The sequence below is a fragment of the Mastacembelus armatus genome, chromosome 20 (genome assembly GCF_900324485.2).
Source record: "Mastacembelus armatus chromosome 20, fMasArm1.2, whole genome shotgun sequence".
In the NCBI taxonomy this organism is placed as follows: Eukaryota; Metazoa; Chordata; class Actinopteri; order Synbranchiformes; family Mastacembelidae; genus Mastacembelus; species Mastacembelus armatus.
In genome coordinates, this window is record NC_046652.1 from 10,437,604 (window position 1) to 10,458,480 (window position 20,877).

At 38.5% G+C, this 20,877-nt stretch overlaps 1 protein-coding gene across 1 annotated transcript; it reads left to right on the forward strand.

Moving 5' to 3' along the window:
* Positions 1-147: 147 nt before the first annotated feature.
* On the forward strand, positions 148-20,846 carry smchd1 (structural maintenance of chromosomes flexible hinge domain containing 1). The gene is made up of 47 exons (XM_026292293.2): positions 148-665; positions 2,683-2,758; positions 2,945-3,103; positions 3,208-3,290; positions 3,449-3,582; positions 3,676-3,790; positions 3,980-4,099; positions 4,231-4,391; positions 4,491-4,581; positions 4,681-4,888; positions 4,982-5,105; positions 5,693-5,903; positions 6,596-6,799; positions 8,264-8,377; positions 8,961-9,070; positions 9,289-9,371; positions 9,494-9,607; positions 9,989-10,069; positions 10,159-10,275; positions 10,369-10,513; positions 10,717-10,807; positions 11,003-11,075; positions 11,623-11,762; positions 12,110-12,238; positions 12,334-12,561; positions 12,781-12,923; positions 13,262-13,353; positions 13,433-13,551; positions 13,992-14,153; positions 14,259-14,387; positions 14,509-14,588; positions 14,739-14,896; positions 15,010-15,122; positions 15,211-15,272; positions 15,602-15,689; positions 15,863-15,994; positions 16,142-16,297; positions 16,382-16,511; positions 16,951-17,070; positions 17,185-17,270; positions 17,390-17,512; positions 18,147-18,328; positions 19,354-19,463; positions 19,897-19,967; positions 20,058-20,226; positions 20,324-20,482; positions 20,588-20,846. The coding sequence occupies exons 1-47, from the start codon at positions 504-506 to the stop codon at positions 20,668-20,670; spliced, it is 5,940 nt and encodes a 1,979-aa protein (XP_026148078.1). The 5' UTR covers positions 148-503; the 3' UTR covers positions 20,671-20,846.
* The last annotated feature ends 31 nt before the right edge of the window (positions 20,847-20,877 follow it).

Consider the following 20,877-nt stretch of genomic DNA (forward strand, 5'->3'; position numbering starts at 1 on the left):
ATAAAAGTCGAATGACGTTTGTCCCCAACTACCTTCCGTAGAAGCCGTGGTGCGTTCAATAAATGTGTGAAAATGGGAAAAACATTTAACAAAACATTCATTCAGACGGGATTTTTCCCATATTATTATATCAGAGTCACGCAAAAAGCAGTAAATACGACACGGAAGCTACTTCGTAAGCATCCAGCTGTGACTTCTGTCTTAGATTGGGTGTGGGAAATAAGTAGTTTGTGCTGTACTGAAGAGGGTGCTATAGCTAAGCCCCAGGGACCAGTGCCGCTAAAACCAAGACACGGAAAGGTTTGAACGCAGACTGTAAATCACAAGAGTAGAGGATAGTAGAAGACAGCTAATGGGTACACGGACCACAGAGGAGGAAAGAAGTGAAAGTGTGGTCCCAGTTTAACCGATGTCGGGTTAGGTTACATGTATTGTTCATGTTTGGACTGCACTGTAATGTTTGTGCGGGTTAGATACTTTAGCTGACTTGTAAAGTCGACGAGATGTTCAGCCCTATTCCTGATCGACAAACCCCGACGGGGTCCCTGCTGGGTCAGGACTCCAAATGGATCCATATTTATGACTGCCGCTTTAAAGACATTACAGACCGTTGGCTGGACGCAAGCGGATTGGACTTTAACGAGCTCCTCCAAGAGATGCCCGGGGTAAAGTTTGCTTTTCTTTAATATAACATCTTCACATCTTTCGTCTGTGTGTGTGTGTGTGTGTGTGTGTGTGTGTGTGTGTGTGTGTGTGCGTGCGTGCGTGCGGGGGATGTTTATTTGATAGGACTGTCCATGTGGATGTTGCTACATTGCTGTGTTTTATTGATCTAGTTCAGCTGTGCTTGGGTGTAACTCTCCTTCAGGTCTTCAGGCTGAAGAAGTGAAGAAACTGTTTCCATAAAGTTGTTTTTGTCTTTGAAGGAGCCTGTTTTCTACCCGACTGGAGCCAGTCTGAAACAAAAACTGAGTAATCTCAACGTTAGTTATTGCAGGACCACTGTACCAGACTGTAGACATCCGAGCTACATGTCCCTAATTAAAGTGAAACCTAATATAGAAACTGTCTTGTATTCTGTGGAAACAAAACTGAGATAAACATGATATAGGAAGCAGGTCCGGATGTGTCATTTATTTGAATATTTGAAATGTTCGTGCTGTGAATCTCCTGGAGCTTTTCCAGATATTATGCAATGACAGCGCTGAGAATTTTAATTTGGACAAAAGGCAATCATGCAATGTCATTGAGACAAAAATATGTCCTCTTTTATTTTTAGTGATACGCCCAGAAAACTGTTTATTGATAAACCAGTTCCTGGTTTTTTAGGTACACAGACACACCAAATGAAGGTATGAAGCTAAGTTTCTAAAAATAAAATAAGCACTTCTGAATTTTCATTTGTAAAAAAAATGTTGCTTGCAAAAATCTAAGTTTTCAAAAAAAAAAAAAAACAAGAACATTAACCACATCTTGCCTCGTTATGCTGCAGGTTTCATACTCCTAGGACTTAAGCCATTTACAGAAGGTTTACTGGGTGTGTCTGTTGCTATCATGGTGCTATTGCAATATCATTCCGTGTAGAGGTATTATGATATTTCTAATACAAATACCATGATTGCAATTTTAATTGCAATTTTAATACTAACTTTGTTAAAGGTAAGTAACCTGCTAGTCTGCTGAGGTTGAGTTTATCTCCGGTCGAGGCAGATGGCCGCCCAAACTGAGCCCGGTTCTGCTGGAGGTTTTTTTCTTCCGTTAAAGGGAGTTTTTTCCTCTCCACTGTCGCCAAGTGCTTGCTCATAAGGGAATTGTTGGGTTTTTAGTTTTAGTTTTTGTAAAGTGCCTTGAGATGATTTGTATTGTGATTTGGCGCTATACAAATAAATTGAATTGAATTGAATTGAATTATTCTTTGTATCTTCACTTTAATTGTGGGAACATCTGATTCCGTTTCATGTGAATTTGTCCTTTCATTTGTGCCAAAGCAAATGGACATTACTCTTAATCTCTAGCAAGGCAACATGGTGGCATTTACATGACTGCAAAAACAGCATGATGTGCAATGGGTGTTCCAGCTGATATGAAAGTATTACCTGTGAGACACTTCAAGCAATATGGTATAATTTTGAATATTTTTAATTGCAGCAATTCATTCAATGTGATTTGCTTCAGGAGTGACTGCATGACTCAGATATGTCACTATGTTGTGTAAGCCGCAGTTTAAAAAGACTTACTTCTTGGCCATTGTCTGCAAGATGTTTTAAAAGGTGCGCCGTATCAATTTTGCATTCTTCTTCAGGTTGACGATTAAGGCCTACATCATATTTGTGTCTTTTGATGTGTGTTTTTTCATGACAAGGGTGAGGGCGACAGCGCATGGTTTGAGATCTGGAAATCTGAATGCACATATTTAGATCCTGCCGGATTTAATTTGAGTAAAGAAGTTCTGAAATCCATACTTAAAAATATTAACTATCATTCAAAGCTCAAAGAAATTCATATGTCATTGATATAAAACAGAGAAAATCAATAAATCCTAACACTGACAAACTGAATTATTGCTTGAAAAATTAAAATGAAAAAAATCAAAATAATTGCCCAATGTCACTCGATGGATTGTTGTAGCTCAAAGTGAAAAAGTCAAAATTTCACACTTACTCTTAACATTTTCTTTAACAGATATTTGATATCCAGTCCCACGAAACATTTGTGTTGACCACAACGGACAGAATAGCACTGGATTATGACAGATTTGGTGAGTAAATTGGTCCATGTTAGCCCGAAAGCAGTGTTTCCACTGTTGACTGAATAAAGCATTAAATAAAGTTGTAAACGTCATCACCTGTAAATGTTTTTTGAGCATTCACACTCCACTGTTAGATGATGTTATACAGCAGTATTTATATGCCACACAATAGTCATTGTCCATTTTCTACTGTAGAGGAGCTTCAGCATAACAGCACCCTCTACTTGATGCGTTGTGAGAACCAAGATCTGCCCACAGCTATGAAAGAGCACATAACTTTCACGCCTCATTATGATACTCTGATCCGCAGTGGCATGTATGAGTACTATGCTAGTGAGGGGCAGGTATCACTACGTAAGTCCTTACTACATCATTTAAATATAAGTGACTACCCAGTCAAGTTTGTAAACTCGAGCTGGACAAAGAAATTAACTTGCTCCTTTTTTTTTTTCTTCCAGCTTATGCGCTTGCTGAGCTGGTTGACAATGCTCTTTCTGCAACAGCTAAGAACACAGGAATGAGGTCAATAGAGATACGAATGGTTGGTTCTTCAGTTGCTTATCATTTATGAATACATTTTTATCTTTACCTTGTATATATTGGTTTTCTTATGCCATGTCCACAATCAGAGTTACATAGGCTGTGTCTTTTGTTTAGGTAACTCTGCAGTAGTAACTTACTTCTCTCTCTATTTTCCAGCTCTTTGATGAAACTCTTGGGAAACCTGCAGTGGTTGTCTTAGATAATGGGTGTGGGATGACCTCTAAGCAGCTCAAAAACTGGGCAGTGTACAGACTCTCTAAATTTACCAGGAAAAACAGCTCATTTGCAAGGTTGGCTCACTTCACAGTCACTTGACTCTAGTGCATTTGCAATATAACATCCTTAGATTTGTCTGATTTTGTTTTGCTTGGTCTTTATTGCAGTCAGCAAGAGGGGTATGTTCGACCTGATCCTGTTGCTCATAGTCTTAACAGTGATATTTCCTACTTTGGTGTTGGAGGAAAACAGGCTGTATTTTACATCGGCGACTCCACCAGGGTAAGTCCTCAAAGACTATGTTAATGAGGAACACTAATAATGCTTTTTGCTATATTTTGTTCAGAAACGTTTAGTTGTAGACGAGTGATTTTCAGTTGGTCAATAACAAGGAATTTTGTTGAGTTGTAATTTGTAGTCTCCGCTATTACTGGTCAGTTGTTTTCTGACAATTTTGTTTTTTTAAATTAGATGATCAGCAAAGCAGTACTCTCCCCAGATGTTCATGAACTGGTTTTATCAAAAGACGACTTTGAGAGAAAAGAGAAGAACAAAGAGGATATCTACAGTGGCACCATCTTAAACAGGAAGGCAAATGCACCATCTTAAAAGCTCCTTTCCAAGATTAACTAAACAAATGATTTTAATGTTGAATCAGTGTGATCATGATTTGTAAGTAGAAGCCTGGAGCTCTCTGTATTAACACCAGTGTCCTACTACAGCCTGGTGACTTCTCACATTGTCCAGATGAGCGCTTCCTTCATGCCCTCATTGCTGAGGAATCTGAGAAGGAAAGCTTCACGGCTGTGGTCATAACAGGAGTCAATCCTGAGCATATCACCTTTCTGAAAAAGGATTTTAAACTGTGGACCAGGCAGCTAGCGTGAGTTCATTCATCCACACATCCCATGATTTAATATTTTCATGCCTTGGATTTTCTGCTTTGATTCATTTTTTATAACATGTTCTGCCTGTATTTCAGTCACATATATCACTATTACATTCATGGAATCGATGGAAATAACATGAGCAAAGCGTCTGCAAACTCTAATCCCTCTAAAATTGATATTCAGGTGAGACTGTTGGTGATCATAGTAACATATACTCATCTGTAAATTACTTATAGCTACCTTCTGGTTATAGCTACCTTTTGATGCATCTGTTTGAATCAGGTCACTTTACGAGAGAAGGCTCCCAAATTTCCCCGAGCACTGAATCTCAGGGAAGTTGACGATGACATGCAGACACTGTACATAAATGCCTCTGCAGACACTTTTGAGTTTAAGGCCACGACTCAACCAGAAAACGGCACAGTGGAGGGAGTCCTTCGGTATCACCCCTTCCTCTATGACAAGGAGACTTATCCTCAAGATCCACAAGGTATTCAGGCTCTAACATGTCGAATATATGTCTTGTCGTATGACAGCTTTGTATGTAATTGTTGATTCTATGTTGGTTGTACATTTTTTTCAGCATCTCTTGATGATAAGGAAGATGATGATGTTGAGTCTGGAGTACACAATCAGGCAAGAGGGAGCAGGCCAATCTTTGAATGTTTCTGGAATGGACGGCTCATACCTTACACCAAAGTAGCTGAGTAAGGACTTTAAATATTATGTTATTTGTTTTTTCACTTTAAAAAATAGCAAATGGTTTAATTCCATGATTGTGAAGATTTATATTGTTAAATGTATCCAAGCTGCTGTACACAGCCCTAGTAATCTACTGAAGCTGAGCTTTGGGAGGACTTGATCTACTATGGTTCTAGGTTCTGTTCATTTTCAGACACAACTGAAACACTCTAACATCCTTTCAGGTGAATATCACCTTTAATTTATGTCAGAGTAAATGTTAAGTACTTTTGCTTTAGTTAGCTTTTCAATTAAATATTTATTGAATATAATTTTGCCGTCTTATTGCTATACTGTAGACTGTCTCTTTTTGCTGGTTTACAAGCTTAGGTAAATCCTGCTAAAGTCCACTTAAAGTCTTTGCAAATCTAGACTATTCTGTCCCAGTCTAAACCTTCATAATTGTGGTACGTACTGGATCTGCAACTGGTCCCAATCTTCTTCTCTAACTACCACCAAGAAAACAAACACCTTGCTTAAAATGTCAAACTGTTCCTTAAACTTTAGTCATTAAATGCGGACCACTGTTTGTCTTTTTCTCCATTTATTACAGGTTTGACTGGTGTGCTCGACCCAGAACACAGAAAGAACAAGATTTGCCTCCAGAGTGTTACAGTCGGATTTCTGGGGTACTTTTCACCGATGACAGATTCCAGGTCAGCACAAATAAGCTCACCTTCATGGACCTGGAGCTGGCGCTGAGGCGGAATGACACTATCTTCACTTGCGAGCAAAAGGCCTCCAACAGCATGCAGACAAATCAGGTGCTCTCATATCCAGGACAGGAGGCAAAACTGGTGCAGACTACTTTAGTAGATGCTTTTAATGGTGCAAACCAAGTACACACAACTGTATCTTCTTTAAAGTCAAATACTGTATCTATCTTTACACCTTCTTCATGTGTGTCGTTGATTGTGAGATGGGGATGCATCCGCTTACTTTTGGATCCTTTGCCTGGTCCGACACATAAACAAATATGAATAAGTCTAAAAATATCTTTATTCAGTTCAATACACATCAGGTCTTGATGTTTCATTCCACGTCACAGCTTAGAACTGCTGTTGTCTGTAGCAATCTGTTCTGTGTACCGACTCTGCTCTTCCCTCCAACCATCTTCCTGATCTAGGTGGTGGCTTCTGCAGTGTCACTGGTTTCAGGGAAGAGAGCTCTCCTCTACTTTCCCTCACCTAAATACACACATTCTGACTGGAATGACACCTAGGTGTGACAATCACACTCACACACTTTCACACAGATACACCCCATGTACCTGTTCCATCCCCTACAAGCCATGTGCTGCACATCTCCATCCCCCAGACAGCTTCCACCTCCACCACATATAGTGGTTAGATTCCTCAGCATAGTCATTTGTGGTGTACTACTTTCAAGTCCATCAGTCACCTGTCTGAAACTTTAATCAAGTGTTGCTAATTTTTTTTTTTCTCCATTTCAACAGAAAGCCTTTAAAAGAGGAAAGATAGAGAAGGAGTTCACGCAGTGGCTTAAAAACTGTCATAAGAACTTGGACAAGCAAATACAGTTCCTGGACTACAAGGAGACCATAACACTCCCAGATGTGACTCCCAAGGAAAGGCAGGCTCCCTGGGCCACATTCGGGTCCATTAAATGGCATGGCAAGACATACAAAACAGGAGAACTTGTGAGCATCTGTTTGGCTTTTTCCGAAAGTCTATTCTAATCATTTGTTGTTCTGACTAAGGGATGGACTTCAATGGCCAGTTAAATTTTGGTCCTAATCCCAATTTGTTAAATTACCTGGATTTGTTAATCTTCATAGCCCACTGATATTGTACGCTTAGTCAAACCCCAAACTGTATAGAAAGCTAATATGACAGATTCCCCACAGTGATGACGACCCCTTCATGTTAGCAGATGGACATGAGTCAAAATAAAAATTCAAGGATACATTTTTGATTGGCAGTGATACTATCGCTCATCCTCTAGATAAATAGATACTTTATTCATCCCCCATTGGGGAAATTCACATTGTCCAGCGGCTCTTCTATTTACCTTTACACAGAAATATCCCTATATCCAATAAACAGATAAAGCCACCCATTCAGTAACATATAGCATAAATGAACAGTGTACTTGCCATGACAGTGTAGTAGAACATGTACAACATGTCACTGCAAACATTATAGGAACAGAGCCATCTGAAGAAGAAGACAGGAAGACAGGACTCTGCCAAGTCCATCAATACAGACTGACTGGCAGGGTGCTTTTGATCTCCTAAAATCCACCACCAGCTCCTTAGTCTTGGTGGTGATAGTTGTTTTTGCTCCAGTCAGTGAATGCCTCCACTAGGTCCCTGTACTCCCCCTCCGGTCCACTGCGCACACATCCCCCAACAGCCGTATCATCAGAATACTTCTGTATGTGGCAAGACTCTGAGTTATACCTAAAGTCTGATGTGTAGACCGTAAACAGAAAAGGAGCAGGAACAGTTCCCTGTGAAGCCCCAGTGCTGCATTCCAGTGTCCCAGAAATACATCTCCCCAGCCTGACATACTGCGGTCTGGAATCCATAATCCATGACGTCAGGGAGGGAGCCACCCACATACATAGAAGCTTGTCTCTCATTATGGGAGCCCGTATAGTGTTGAAATCTCTGGCGAAGTCGAAGAATGTAATCCTCGCATACGAACTAGGCACATTCAGATATAGTTCATATTCAGGTATATGCTTAGTGCAGCATGTACAGCACTACATGTTCCACTCCCATGTGTTTCTGATAGGCAAACTGAAGGGGATCAAGATCAACCTCAACCTGCAGTTGTTAAATAAATGTTTTATTTTTTGTTACACAGAATAGTTAAGATGTGTTTTGTTGCTACACTGACTAGCAGCTTTTTTAAACTACCATGTTACATAAAAAAGGATGTTAGTAAGTGGGGGCACTTCACTGATGTGTGTGTGCACTTGGGTGGGTTAAGTGCAGAGCACAAATTCCGAGTATGAGTCAACATACTTGGCCACAAAATCACTTTGACTTCACTTTCATTTCACTTTCACTTTCACTTCACTAAGTGATTCAATTTGAAACTGGAGCTATCCCAGTTTCCACCCCACAAACCCTGATACTCTGCATTTCTTTATTCAGGTGAAGTCTCAGAGAACAAACCCCACTTTGTATGGCAAGGTGGTTCGGTTTTTGCTCTATGGCAACTATAAGGGAGACGTCTTTGCCACAGGAGGACAGGTTGAAGTGGCTCTGGTAAGGAAGAAATTCTTGGAGTTCGGAGTTGGAAAAGGGATGAAAATATGATTTGATTGTTTTGCATGTCAGTTTTTTTAACCCTTCATCTTGCTGTATGTAGTTAAAGTCTAAGTCTTTTTAAAAGAGCCAAAACATGCTCCCTATCCGATGAAACTGAGATAGAGAAGTTATAGAGGAATGAACTCAAGAAATCAAGGCTAAATGAAAAAAGCTGGTCACAGGTAGTTTGCTTTTGTATATTTTAAAATTCTCAATATACTTGACTGCTGCAGCACTGGATGCCCACTGCTCCGGGTGTGTGTTCACAGTGTGTATGTTCACTGCTGTGTGTGTGCACTTTGGGTGGGTAATGCAATTTCCCCATTGTGGGACTAATATGGGTAAATAACTTAACTTATATGTATGTAATGACCAGCCATTTGAACTTTAAGTGTAGTATACTTATTGAACAATATAAGGTTTATAGAAAGCAGAAAGGACATAACTATGGCAGATATGTGTGTAAACAGCAGTTTGTTTATGCCCGTGTTTGGCCTTGATTGTATTTTGCATGAGCTTGACAAACACATCTGCTTCCCAGGAACCCAAGGCATTTTATAACAAGACCAGGAGGATCATACCTATTATTAAGATCGACAGGACCAGCACTGACGACGCCATCAATAAGCACATCAAAAGTGATGCAGACAAGTGAGCAAATAGCTAGTGCAAATACCACTACATCACTAGCAGCTTAACGTGTGCAGTTATTGCCAATATACCATTTTGTAGATGCAAAGTTGTTTTCAGATAAAAGTAAAAGTGTTTACCTTTAATTTCTCTCCACCATATTTCCCTGTCCTGACAAATCAGTGAGGTTTTAACCAGATCACAATTTACTAACTACCAATTGTATTTCTTTGTCCTAGGCTTCCACATGAGCTGAAAGTAGAATGGCCAAATGGTAACCCATTTTCAGAAAATGCAGATTATCCAGCTGGGACTCCATTAGGTGAAATGTTGCGGTGTTTGCACACCACACCATTGTTCTCAAAATACAATAAGTTTTTTCTCATTTTTAATGGGCCTATATGTCATTTCTGTATATTTTATGTTCTCGCTTTGATATTTCAGGTCCACTCAAAATTGAAATTCTCAACAAGAAGGGGGAGTCCCTATCCAGGATGCCAAGAGCTGGTCAATCACCAGTGATAAAACTGTGCGTGAAGCTCAGATTAGTTCATCATGGTAAGACAACTAAGAACAATATCATTATACTGCCAATGAAAGTCTTGAAGTGAAAATCCACAACACAGATTCAAAGTTTTAGGAGTTTTGTTGTTAAATTTTTTTAAACAACAGACTAGATGTACTTTAGATCTCCAGTAAGAAATATTTTTTTAAAATGTTTATGATATTATAGATTAATCTGTTGATTATATTTTTGGTTAAACATGTGGTCTATGGATTGATGAAAATGCCTTTCACACCTCAGTGCTAGCAGAAAGCTTTTTATGTATGTATTTATTTACATACAAAGAATTTAGTATCATTTTTGCTTGTAATGTAACTGAATAAATTGTTGACATTTTTTTCTGCAGATTGTAGTAAATTCTATTTGCCTTTCAGGTACAGGTACTAACCAAGAAGAGATGCTCTCTTATGTTGCTGAACATTCAGCGAAGTGGAATTTCTGGTTCAAAAAAATTGGTACATTTCCTCTTTGTGTCATTCTTTAAAATTTATTTTTATTCTTTGGATTTATGAAAAGATTATTGTGAACATTTTATATTTTGCAGAAAACCTGACCAAAGTGGGGAAGTATACACTGTTTCTGAATGCCATGACAAATGACTCTGCCATCATCTTTGAAGGCAGTAAAAGTCTAAATAAAAAACTCACGTTCACCATCAAAGGTGATGAGAACCAGAGCACCAAGACTGTGATCATGTTCATCACCCTTTTTGAATGTCCTAAGTACAATCTAATTCTGCTTTCATCCTTCTCAGGGGGTACTGCACAGAATTTTGTCATTGGTGCAGAGATCTCCCCTGTTCACATAGGGATGCCATTCAACATTCCTCTGCAGATAAAAGATAAGTATGGCCACTCAACAGAGCTTCCTCCCAATATCCAGCCAGAAGTCAAATGCGGGTGAGTCAATTCATTTGATTTGCAACACATTACACATGTTCAGCCATAGCTTTGTTGTGTTTCCTCTGTTTTCATTTCATTTCATTCCTGTATCTGTGTCTTTTGTCAGATACTACTTAAAAAGGTTTATCAAAAATCTCATAATGATTCCAGTTTTACAGATGTAGTTGTTGCTGTATCAGTAATGTCATCATTATTATTAGTGACCTGGATGTTCAGTACGAGACAGTGGACAGGACTGGAAACAGTCTCACCATCAAAAGCGTCACAGCAAGAGGAAAAATTACTGACAAGGTTAGAAACAAAAACATGCTCTCTCAGAAGAGAGAAGACAGACAAAGGCAGAATCACGTAATACTACAAGAAGGTGTATGCATGAAGATTTTCTCAGCTATTTTGAACAATAATCTAAATTTTACCAATACTTTGAAAAAAAAATCACTTGTAAATCACTGATTATGCATAGTTCATTTTTAAATTTTTTTGCAGAAGTGTGACCTGAAAGTGATCCTTCCTGGTCTGACAAAAGGCACACAAACTCAGAAGATCTTTCTTCTTCCGGGTAAGAGCACATCTAATAATCTAGAGCAATAAATGGGCAAATGCTCATAATTAAAATAGGTTTTAAAGCTAAAATGGAAGAATCTCTTGAAGAATTTGTTTGCTCCTGTTTGTTGTTTGTAAATTAAATATTTTGAGTTTTGGACAGCTAGTGATATTGGCACTGTGGACTCTAGGAAAATATGACCAACATGTTTCTCTATTTTCTGTCTTAAATGTAAGAGTAACTGATGTACTTATTTTACAGTGACCTTTTTCAGTGACTTGGGCAATTGATGCTATTTTAGCTCTTTCCTAACAGTTATTTGAGTGTTACCAGAGGCAGAAACTTTTTTATGATTTATAATGATTAAGACATGGGATGCAGGAGATACAGTGCAAAGGTACCAGATGTCATCCAGGTGTGACAGTGTTTAAACAATGATCATGCCATCATCCTGTTATCATTGCCTACCTTATCATTACATGGGTAGATAAATAAACTGATAAAAATCAAAACAGCTTAGAGACAATTCATAGTTTTTCAGATGCAGGATCATATTTTTCAGGTAAACCACATTCCCTTCATGTGAAGCCTGAAGACAACCCAATCACAGGAGAGAATGGAAATCCATTCAAGTTTGATGTTGAAATTCATGATGAGGCTGGGAACATCACTGCTAACGCCAGACAGCTGGTTCACTGCGAGGTACGGGTGTGCATTTGCTGTGAAACCAACTAAGTTATGTGTGAAAACTAATCTTTGTAACTATAAAAGGAGCATTCAGATAATTCACTGACCACAATATTACATATATTGGGCAAAACACACTGAGCCCAGAATGAGAAGCCATGCTGAAACGTGTCTGAGGAATTCCATGTCATTTAGGTCATATTAGATGTATAACTGGCAATTGAGAAAGTGTTTTGTTTCATTAATGTGTGTCTTTGACATTGTGCCTTTTTTCTTTCTTAATTACCCCAACCTGAGTAAGCATAAATAAAGAATTGTGTGTATGTTTGTTTTATGTCTTCCATTTCCTTGTGGATTTCTAGGTTCATGGGTATCCAGAGATTAGAGCTGACTGCTCTCAGACAGGAGTTGGACAGTTTGTGACAAAGCCCATAAACCTGAAAATAATCAAAGGAGAACCTCAAAAGCTCACAGTTAAATTTTCCATGCCTGTAAGTAAAACGGTTAAACGGTTTCTGTTTAAAACACAATATCTGATTGAATTTGTGCTGATTATGTCTCAATTGCGTCTTTGTTTTTCTGCCAGAATCACAAGAACATAGCTTTGGTTGTGAGAGAGCTGAAGGTGACTCCAAGCACAAGAGTCTCCCTGATGGAGATCTGCAGGCAGGATGAGAGTGCGAGTCTGGTGCTGAGGAACAGTGAAAAGATAGAATGGCTGGCTGGAGGCCTGCTGGAGAACCTGCACTACAAGTTATTTGATGAGGCTGGCAGAGAGATCCGTCTCACTCCAGAGATAGCCTCCATGATCAAGGTGCATTTGCATAATACATTGTAAGCTCTTCCCACCATGTCTGTCTGCTTTTGTAAATATCAGTAATGGTTATTTTTATCTGAAAACATTCTCTTAATTTGGAGGTGTTGAGACAACACAAACCATCTAGCTGCAATAAATCAGACATTAAAGAGCTGTTACACCTGACTATTTACAGCTTTTATAGCAAAATTCTTATTGTTCACTCTGTGTTTTAAGGTTACCTGGGCAGAAGATGGAAACCTGAAAGATTTAGTCCAGGGGAAGCTGCCTAATATACAGGTGCCCACAAAGGTGCAGGACGCGCGCTTCTGTAAGGTGTTATATGAAGGCCAGAGTGTGTCCGTCTCCTTCACTATAGTGTAAGCCACTTAGTTCACTCAAAAACATGATAGTGTTAGCAAAAAACAAAAAACCAAAAGCAATAAAGAAAAAAAAAGAAATTCTAGGAAATACAACTACACCTGTACTAGTAACATAAAGACTGAAAACAGGAGGAAACAGCTTACCTGTCTATGATCTAAAAGTAACCTCAGCACTCGGCAAGAAAACAAAACAGTTAAAATAAATTGAATTTCCATTGTGGAATTAAAGAAGTTTACCTTATCTTAAAAATTATATTTCTTAAAATATTGAACCATTTCCCTTAATATCAAGACTATCCAGTGTAATCAATGTCTCCGCCTATTCTCTTTGTTAGGCCCTGTCCTGATGAACCAACACAGCTACAAGTCACTCTGCCCCAAACCCAAACCACAGTGAAGCTGGGGGAAACCCTTTCTAAAGATATAAGTGAGTATGAATCTGATCACCATAAAATCTAGTTTATCTGGATATGCCTTGAACACTGGACACTGTTTTCCTCATTCAGTCTTGGAGCTCGTGGACCAATATGGAAACGTAAGCAAGACACTTTACTCCACTTGTGTGAATGACATCGCTGTGGCAGCTCCAGGTCTGGACAAATCAGCCGTCACGTTTAAATGGCAGGTGGGAAGATACACACACAAATTCAACATGAAACGTGACTTAAAATTTCAGAAGTTTAAAAAAATGTTCACTAGAGAATTCAAACAATGTTTTACAATCATTATATCACAATATTATAGTTTTTAACATTATTTTTTGCACCTTTTCTTCAGTTTATGTGGGGCTAAAATGTGAATGGGTAGATGAGATGATATAGAGCATTAATATATTGATATACTAACAAGGCCTACTTTGCATAACAAGCACTTTTTACTATAGACATTTCACATATTTTTTGTTTTTGCTAATTTTTTTTTTTTTTTTTTTTTTAAATTCAAAAGTGTTAGGTTAGGTTGTAGTGCTGGTACCTCTACAGAAGTAAAGGATATCAGTACTTCTGTTATCACTGTGTAAATGTACCACAAGTTCATGTAAATGTCCTTACTGTGTGTCTAAATCAGGAACACAATAGTTGTGTTGCGGTGACAGGAGTGTGTTTCCAGAATGGGACTCCTGGCTCCAGAGAGATGCGCTTCACCTTCAGGAAGTATGTGGCGTGTGTCACAGTTATGGTGACTGCTGGAGACCCTGCACAGCTTAAACTGGTCAGCAAACCACCGCAGGTAGGAAAAAGGCTCTAGTGCTCCTGGGTTATAGTTGTGTTGTACACTATTTTTATATGTTTCTCAGGTCAAACTGACTGTAACGTATTTCTCTTTTTGTATAAGCCTTTGCAGGTGTTAAATGGCAGCAGCATCCCGACACCATTTATTGTCCAACTGTTTGACATGTGGGGAAACCCTACGCAAGATCAGAGGGTTGTAGTCGAATGTAGGTCTTCATCTCCAAAACTGAAGGTACCTTGACGAGGATTACAAACAGCTCAGGCCCTGCACATTTACACTTTTTAATACAAGGGTAGTTCAAAATGATATAATATGAGAACTGCAATAAGATCTTACTTTTTTCTTTTTTTAGTTATCAACAGCTGTTATGTCACAACCAGTGAATGCAGATGGAAAAGCCTTTTTCATTGTTAACAGAGTTAGTGGTTCAGTGTAAGTGTCATCTTTCTAACTATAAATAAACAGCATTAATATTTTAAGATTATGACACCATAATGAATACGCCATGTCTTGAATCAGTGACTTGATCCCTGATATTAGTCATTTAATATTAAAAGTGTTGTTTTATTGTTGTTCCACTAGGGGGTACTATCAGCTGGAGTTTAAAGGTTCCTTCAATGACAAACCCATCTCTGGTACATCACTGAATCTCAATCTCTTGCCTAATCCCAACAAACCTGTCAGACTGTCTGTGGAATATGACACCAAAGCCAAACTTCCTGCTGGAGGCACCTTCCCAGGTTTACATTTGTATATTTGGTTTCTCTGACACAATCTGATTCATTGCACGTTATACAAATGGTTAAATCTATGTCTTAGCAAACTAAGAGTACCTGTATGTGTGTTTACCCAGTTTTCAGAGTGACTGTGGTGTCTGATGAAGGTAGCCCAATAACAACTTTTGACCCAGCTGCTGTATCCATGTTACTGTGGGAAGGGGTGCCATCAGGAACTACTCAAGAACCAGTGAGTGACTAGTGACTGTAATTGATTTTTTTTTTCTACTTTTTATTCACCAATATTTGTTAAATGTTATTCTGTTATTTGTTTTTAGGACACTGTGTTCAAATGTAGTAAGCCTATGGAGTATGAAAGCAAAGATTGTTTTCACTTCAGGTGAGACACAGTTTATAAGCCGTCGCTTCTGTTTTATATGAGCTGTTGCAGGATGGTTAAAGAAACAGGGAAATAAATGTATTTGCTTTCTTCGATGTCTGCATAATAAAATGTGAACTAACTACAAGCAGTTCAACAATAACAAAGCAATATGATGGTAGATAGAGTTTTTTCTGTTTCTAATCATAATGCTAAGCTAACCACCTGCTTGTGGTAGTTTTATATCTTCTCATCTAATGCTTTAATAGCGTATGAATCAGCATGATTTCCAAATTATAAAACTACTTCTTTAAATACTAGAAATACTGTTTTTGTGTGGTTCCCCACAGAGATAAAGAAATCCCGAAACGTGCTGGAAAGCACACGATCCTGTTTTCTCTGTCTATCGACAAAACAGATGATGTGTTAAGTTATAAGGTTGGTTGAACTTAAAATCTATAAACATTACAGAACTATGTTACTTTGAGGCACGTGACTTTCAAACATACAAAGCATTGGGAGATCCTCCTTCATACCTTTTTCACGGGGAAAGCGGTAAATGACTTGTTGCTGGAATGTAAACTGATCACTGAGCGTTGTCTGTTTCCTAGATCATTATAAATGTGGTGCCCAATCAGCCTGTGAAACTGGGACCTGACTCCCAGCCACCTGCCCCAGTTGTTTCTTACAGTACAGCAATTACCAACCGAACCTTGGTGGAAAACATGACTCTGAGGATAATGGTGAGCTGACTGCAAGCTTGTCAGTCATTAATGTTTACTTACTGCAAAAGAGCATGAAGAGCCTAAGCATTTCCAGTTAGATGCATGAGTTATAAAGCTGTAGGAGTATGTGGCCTGACTTAACTGAGTTTTCTTGACTGATTCCAGGATTCATATGGAAATCCAACTGGACAGAACCTGCATGGGAAGGTGGCTGTTTCAATGAAGAGCTCTAGTTGTGATGGCAGCACCAACCTCCCCCTGTTTGAAGGCAAAAACAGCAGATGTCAATTTAACTTGGTAGAGGGAAAGGTCCACATCACTGTGAGTAACTATTCCTCATAGGACATGCTTTATTTTGGCCTGTAAGGACCCCATAGATGAAAACTATACACCTGCTTTCCACAGAGGTTGGCCATCATGGAGAATAGCCCTGGAGAGAATGGCAATGAATACAACCTCATCTTCAAACCTGAAGTGTCCTTAGAGGCTCCCACACCTCTAATTCCTTTTGAGCTCAAGTTTCTGTTTTACAATGGTATGTTATAAAGAACTTTGATGATTTTTGACAAAGTCCTGTTGCTGAGCTCAAACTAGTGCATGAATACAAGTTCTGACTGATTAATCCAGTAATAAGTGCAACCTAAATCAACTCGCTGTTTTTTATTATAATCTTTGATTGTATCACTATATAAAGGGCCAGTTTGTCCAAAATACAAAAATAATGTACTTACTTTTACTGGAATTCATGGTTTTAGATTTATTTACTCAGGGTTTGAGACATACATGTCTTAAATTCCTGTATCCTAAGACTATGGAGAGAAAAAAAAGCAGCTTTAAGCAAAGCTAAGCAGAGCCAGCACTATGCAGGTGGAGGATCTTAGTCCAGTGGAGACAGGTCCTTTATAGAGAAACAAACAAGATATTTAATTTCTTATTTTCAGTATTGCCTATTGTATATATTTTTTTCATTTTAGATTCAGAAAATCAACATAAAATGAGTGCGCTGTCTGGGAAGAAAGATGCGCTCAATGTTGCTATTGCAAAATATGAAGAGATATTTAATGACCATCAAACACTTCTTATGTTACTCACAGGTATTTATCTTTTTTTTCCTTTCTTTGTGTTTAAATAAAATGATATTGTGCATGTCATCAGTCAGTGCAGTGTGTTGTAATTCTGTCTAATTTAAAGTATGTTTTCCATAACAGAAAAGGTCCTGACTTCAAGTAAGAAAGAGGCTGAACTTAGGCGTACACTGAATCAAAGGAACATTAACATAGGACCAAATTTATCTGTAAATCTGTTTATTTTTTCCACACTATACCTTAATATATATATAATAATTCTGATTTCATCTAAATGTATTTATTGAGAAACAACATTTTGTTTATTTATATTTGTAATGTTTTGTAGATTGCAGAAATTGACAGACTCATAAAGGAGAAGTCTGCAGAAGCCAAAAGGATTCAGGAAACGTCCAGTAGAGTCTGCAACATTCAGAACAACTTCACTGGGCTGCCAGATGTTTTGGGAATGGTAATGTTATGGAAAATAAAGGATTTTTTGGTAGCTCGGAGCCTCTTTTCAGGAAATAGTGGTGTCCATGCAGATGTGAAAGAGAGGTTTTGTTAGAATGAAGAAAGTATCCTCACACTTTGCACTTTGAAACTGCCATATTGTTTATGGTCCAGAACTCAGTCTCAGGCTATTTTGTGGGTCTTGAAAAGTCTTAAATCAATTTAATCTACAACTGGCGAAAACATTTAGTATTTTAACAGCTCATAGTGGTCATTGTGGAGTTTCTTGCCTTTCTGTGTTGTCTTTTGTGTGTCTTTGTGGTTGTTTTGCATTTCTGTGTGGTCTTTTAATAGATAAATTCTGTTAAATTCAACAAGACCCATGCCTGTTGGCCTGTTTAGTATCCATACATAAATCCAGGCCAAGTTACTTGATTAATAATGTAACTAGGAATTATTCTTATATACAGCTGGTGACTGGTGACAAAAGCTTGATATGCTGTTACGTTTTAATGTACTTAAATTATGCTGGTGTTAGTGTTAGTTTTCTGTCACTCTTTCACTGATCGTGAAAAGCTATGAAATTGCATTTTAAAAGTCTTTCATTCAATTTGAGTAGCACTGTAGAAACCCTAATTCTGACATTATTGCAGGTTGGCCATCTGGCCTGTGTGCAGGATGATGATGCTGCGAGGGTTATCTCCTGGCACCTCAGTGGTGACATGGACTGTGTCATCACCACAACTACAGCAGCAGCACGGACGATCGTTGACAACACCCTGGGCCGGCAGCAGGTCATGCCCCTTGATGGGATCCTTATGCATCCTGGCAACAGGTACACCTTTTGTGCCAGTGACTGTTTTTTTAAATAAAGATATTTATGACATTAAATTGTTTAGTTTGACAGTTTGGCTCCACAAACATGATGTGTAATAGGTAAAAAATGTGTTTATATTAATTTACAGGTACTGGCATAGATAAACATGCAGTATATGGTATATGTGAGGGCACAGATTTTGTGATCCTCTTGTACCCTTCTGAGCCAAACTGTTAAATTGGATTAAATAAATATCATTAGCCAATGTGAGAAATTCATGTTACTGTTATTGTATAATTAAAGCAATAGGATGAGGCATTCATTTGATCTGCAAGTTAAAACAAACTAACGCACCTTAAATTGAGCTACTGCGTAGCCTGTTTTATTTATGGGTCGGTTCACTGGTTTTATGTCGAAGTGCTGGGTCCAGATTACATTATAAAAAACTGCAGGTAACTGGTGTTGGAAGGAGGTGGGTTTGCAAAACCTGGACCCGTTCAGGACTTTTTCTCTGGCAGTGTAAAACTATATTTGTGTGCTGATTAACCCTAATGGCTGATTCCTATAGTGTCTTTACAAACTGTCATTTAGTAGCTTTCCTGGTGAGATTCCTGTGTCTTTGATTATAGTGTTTAATTTTTAAGCCTTCTCCTATCTCAAGTAGTCCAGCAACAGTAATTTAAAGATTTTCTGGCACCACTTTCTTGAATTGAGCAACAAGGACACCTACCATGAAGTCAAAAGAAATTGTCATACAAATAATACCTGAAAAATGGGCAATAAAAATGGAAACTCTCTGTATGAGGGCGAATAGAAATGAGTTCTGATTAACACCTTGTAAGCATGGATGCTTTATTTTTTGCTTTTTATTTTATTTACATATATATAAGTATACTCTACATGCTTTGTTGGTAAAGAGCTAAATCTTTCTAAAACACTAGTATGGTCCTTTAAAAACAAAAGTATGGTTTGATTTAGCAAATTTTTAAGGAAAATTCCAGATCATCCTTGTACTCTCTCAACAACATTTGAATTACTTTCAGACCACTGCCACATCTAAGGAATGGCACTCCACTCTTTCCTCCCCAAGGGAATCCCATCTATGCCAGAGACCTACTGATTTACTCCCATAGGCCAGAGGACTGTAATACCGGTGAGCTCCCTTGAGTCTATATCCCTTGCTCTACAATGTTGTTTTTTCTTTGCAGATTTATTGTAGAAGTCCAGAGCTTTGTGTTTTCTAAAGCGTTCCTAGGTCTCTTTATGTGTATAGTTTGTGTATTTCTCTCATGCCCCCACTGCTCTTGTTGGGTTTTGGGTAAATGCTTCCACCTGGGATCCAGTGTCACAGGGCTCGAGGGGCTCAGTGGGGCCGCGTACAGGAGCAGAAATATTGCTCCTTTCACTTCCTTAAAATGACTTGTTTGGAGTGATTCTGTTTCTTTCACATAAGTTTGTTATATCTGTTAATCCAGATACAGGGCATTTATTAGTGTAACAAATTTAAAACACTGACTGGTTTAAACAGTGAAAATCTTTACATTTGTTACAGTCTTAAAGTCTCCTGCTTTCTTCTTCTTTTGTAGTGTTTAAAAATATACTCGGTGATACAATTCTGATGGACGACCTGTACTCTGGAACTGAATACAGAAAGGCTGTGAGTGATGCTTCCTGCTGGAGCTGTGTTATAAAGTAAAGTGAACGGTAATAGTAGGAGTTGTTCCTCTAAGTGTGCTGTTTCTTACAGTTGATACAGCGCAAGATCCAATGCCCCACCATCCTGACCAGGCAAGGGGACCGAATCAGTGCCCGGGGCAAGTTTGGAGGCACACAGAACAAAGCTCCAACAATTTCTGCATTAAAGGTCTTTGGTGCCCCACTCCCAGGCCGTTACCACACCCTGCGGGAACAAATAGGTGACCTCTCTCGTAGTCAAGTTTCAAAGCTTAATTCTGCAGTCCTCTTCAGTTGGGTTGTGTTTTAATTTGTTGTTGTTGTCGCTTTGGGTGACAGGCATGCTCTCTCAGTATCAGTCAGTTGTGGAGAAGAAGAATGAGGCAGATAAAGATCGGGAAAGTCACTTAATTATGATGAAGTCCCCCGATAATCAGAATAAGCAACAAGACTTGAAGGAGAAAAAGAAACAGCTGGAAGAGATTGAGAGACAACTTGGTATGTTTGTTGACTTTGCATTACAGACAGAGAAATTACCTACAAGCTTTCATTCTTTTTTAGCATTTTTTGGTTTCTGATTGGGCTTTATTCTTCTTCTTCTAGCATCTACAGCAAACCGACCATTGAAACGGGGTCCTGAGGTTGTCGGTGAGCCCTCGGGCTTCATTACAAAAAGAGCAAAGTAGAAATATACTTAAGGCATGAATTAGCTAACCTGAGTACAATCCTCTTTTATAATCTTTGTAGTCTTTTCTCTCTTTTCTTTGAGTGTTTGTAATTCCCATATTGAAAAGCTGTGTATGGAAATAACGCCTAGATTTATTTTCTGTGTAAAAACAAAAATAAATTTACAGTCTCTCTCCTTGTGTGTTTCTTTTTACCAAATAATAAAT

Coding starts and splice junctions, on each gene's coding strand:
- smchd1 (XM_026292293.2), top strand. CDS start 504: ATGTTCAGCCCTATTCCTGATCGACAAACCCCGACGGGGTCCCTGCTG. Junction 4,100..4,230: donor GCACCATCTTAAACAGGAAG/GCAAATGCACCA, acceptor GTCCTACTACAG/CCTGGTGACTTCTCACATTG. Junction 20,227..20,323: donor CACCCTGCGGGAACAAATAG/GTGACCTCTCTC, acceptor TTTGGGTGACAG/GCATGCTCTCTCAGTATCAG.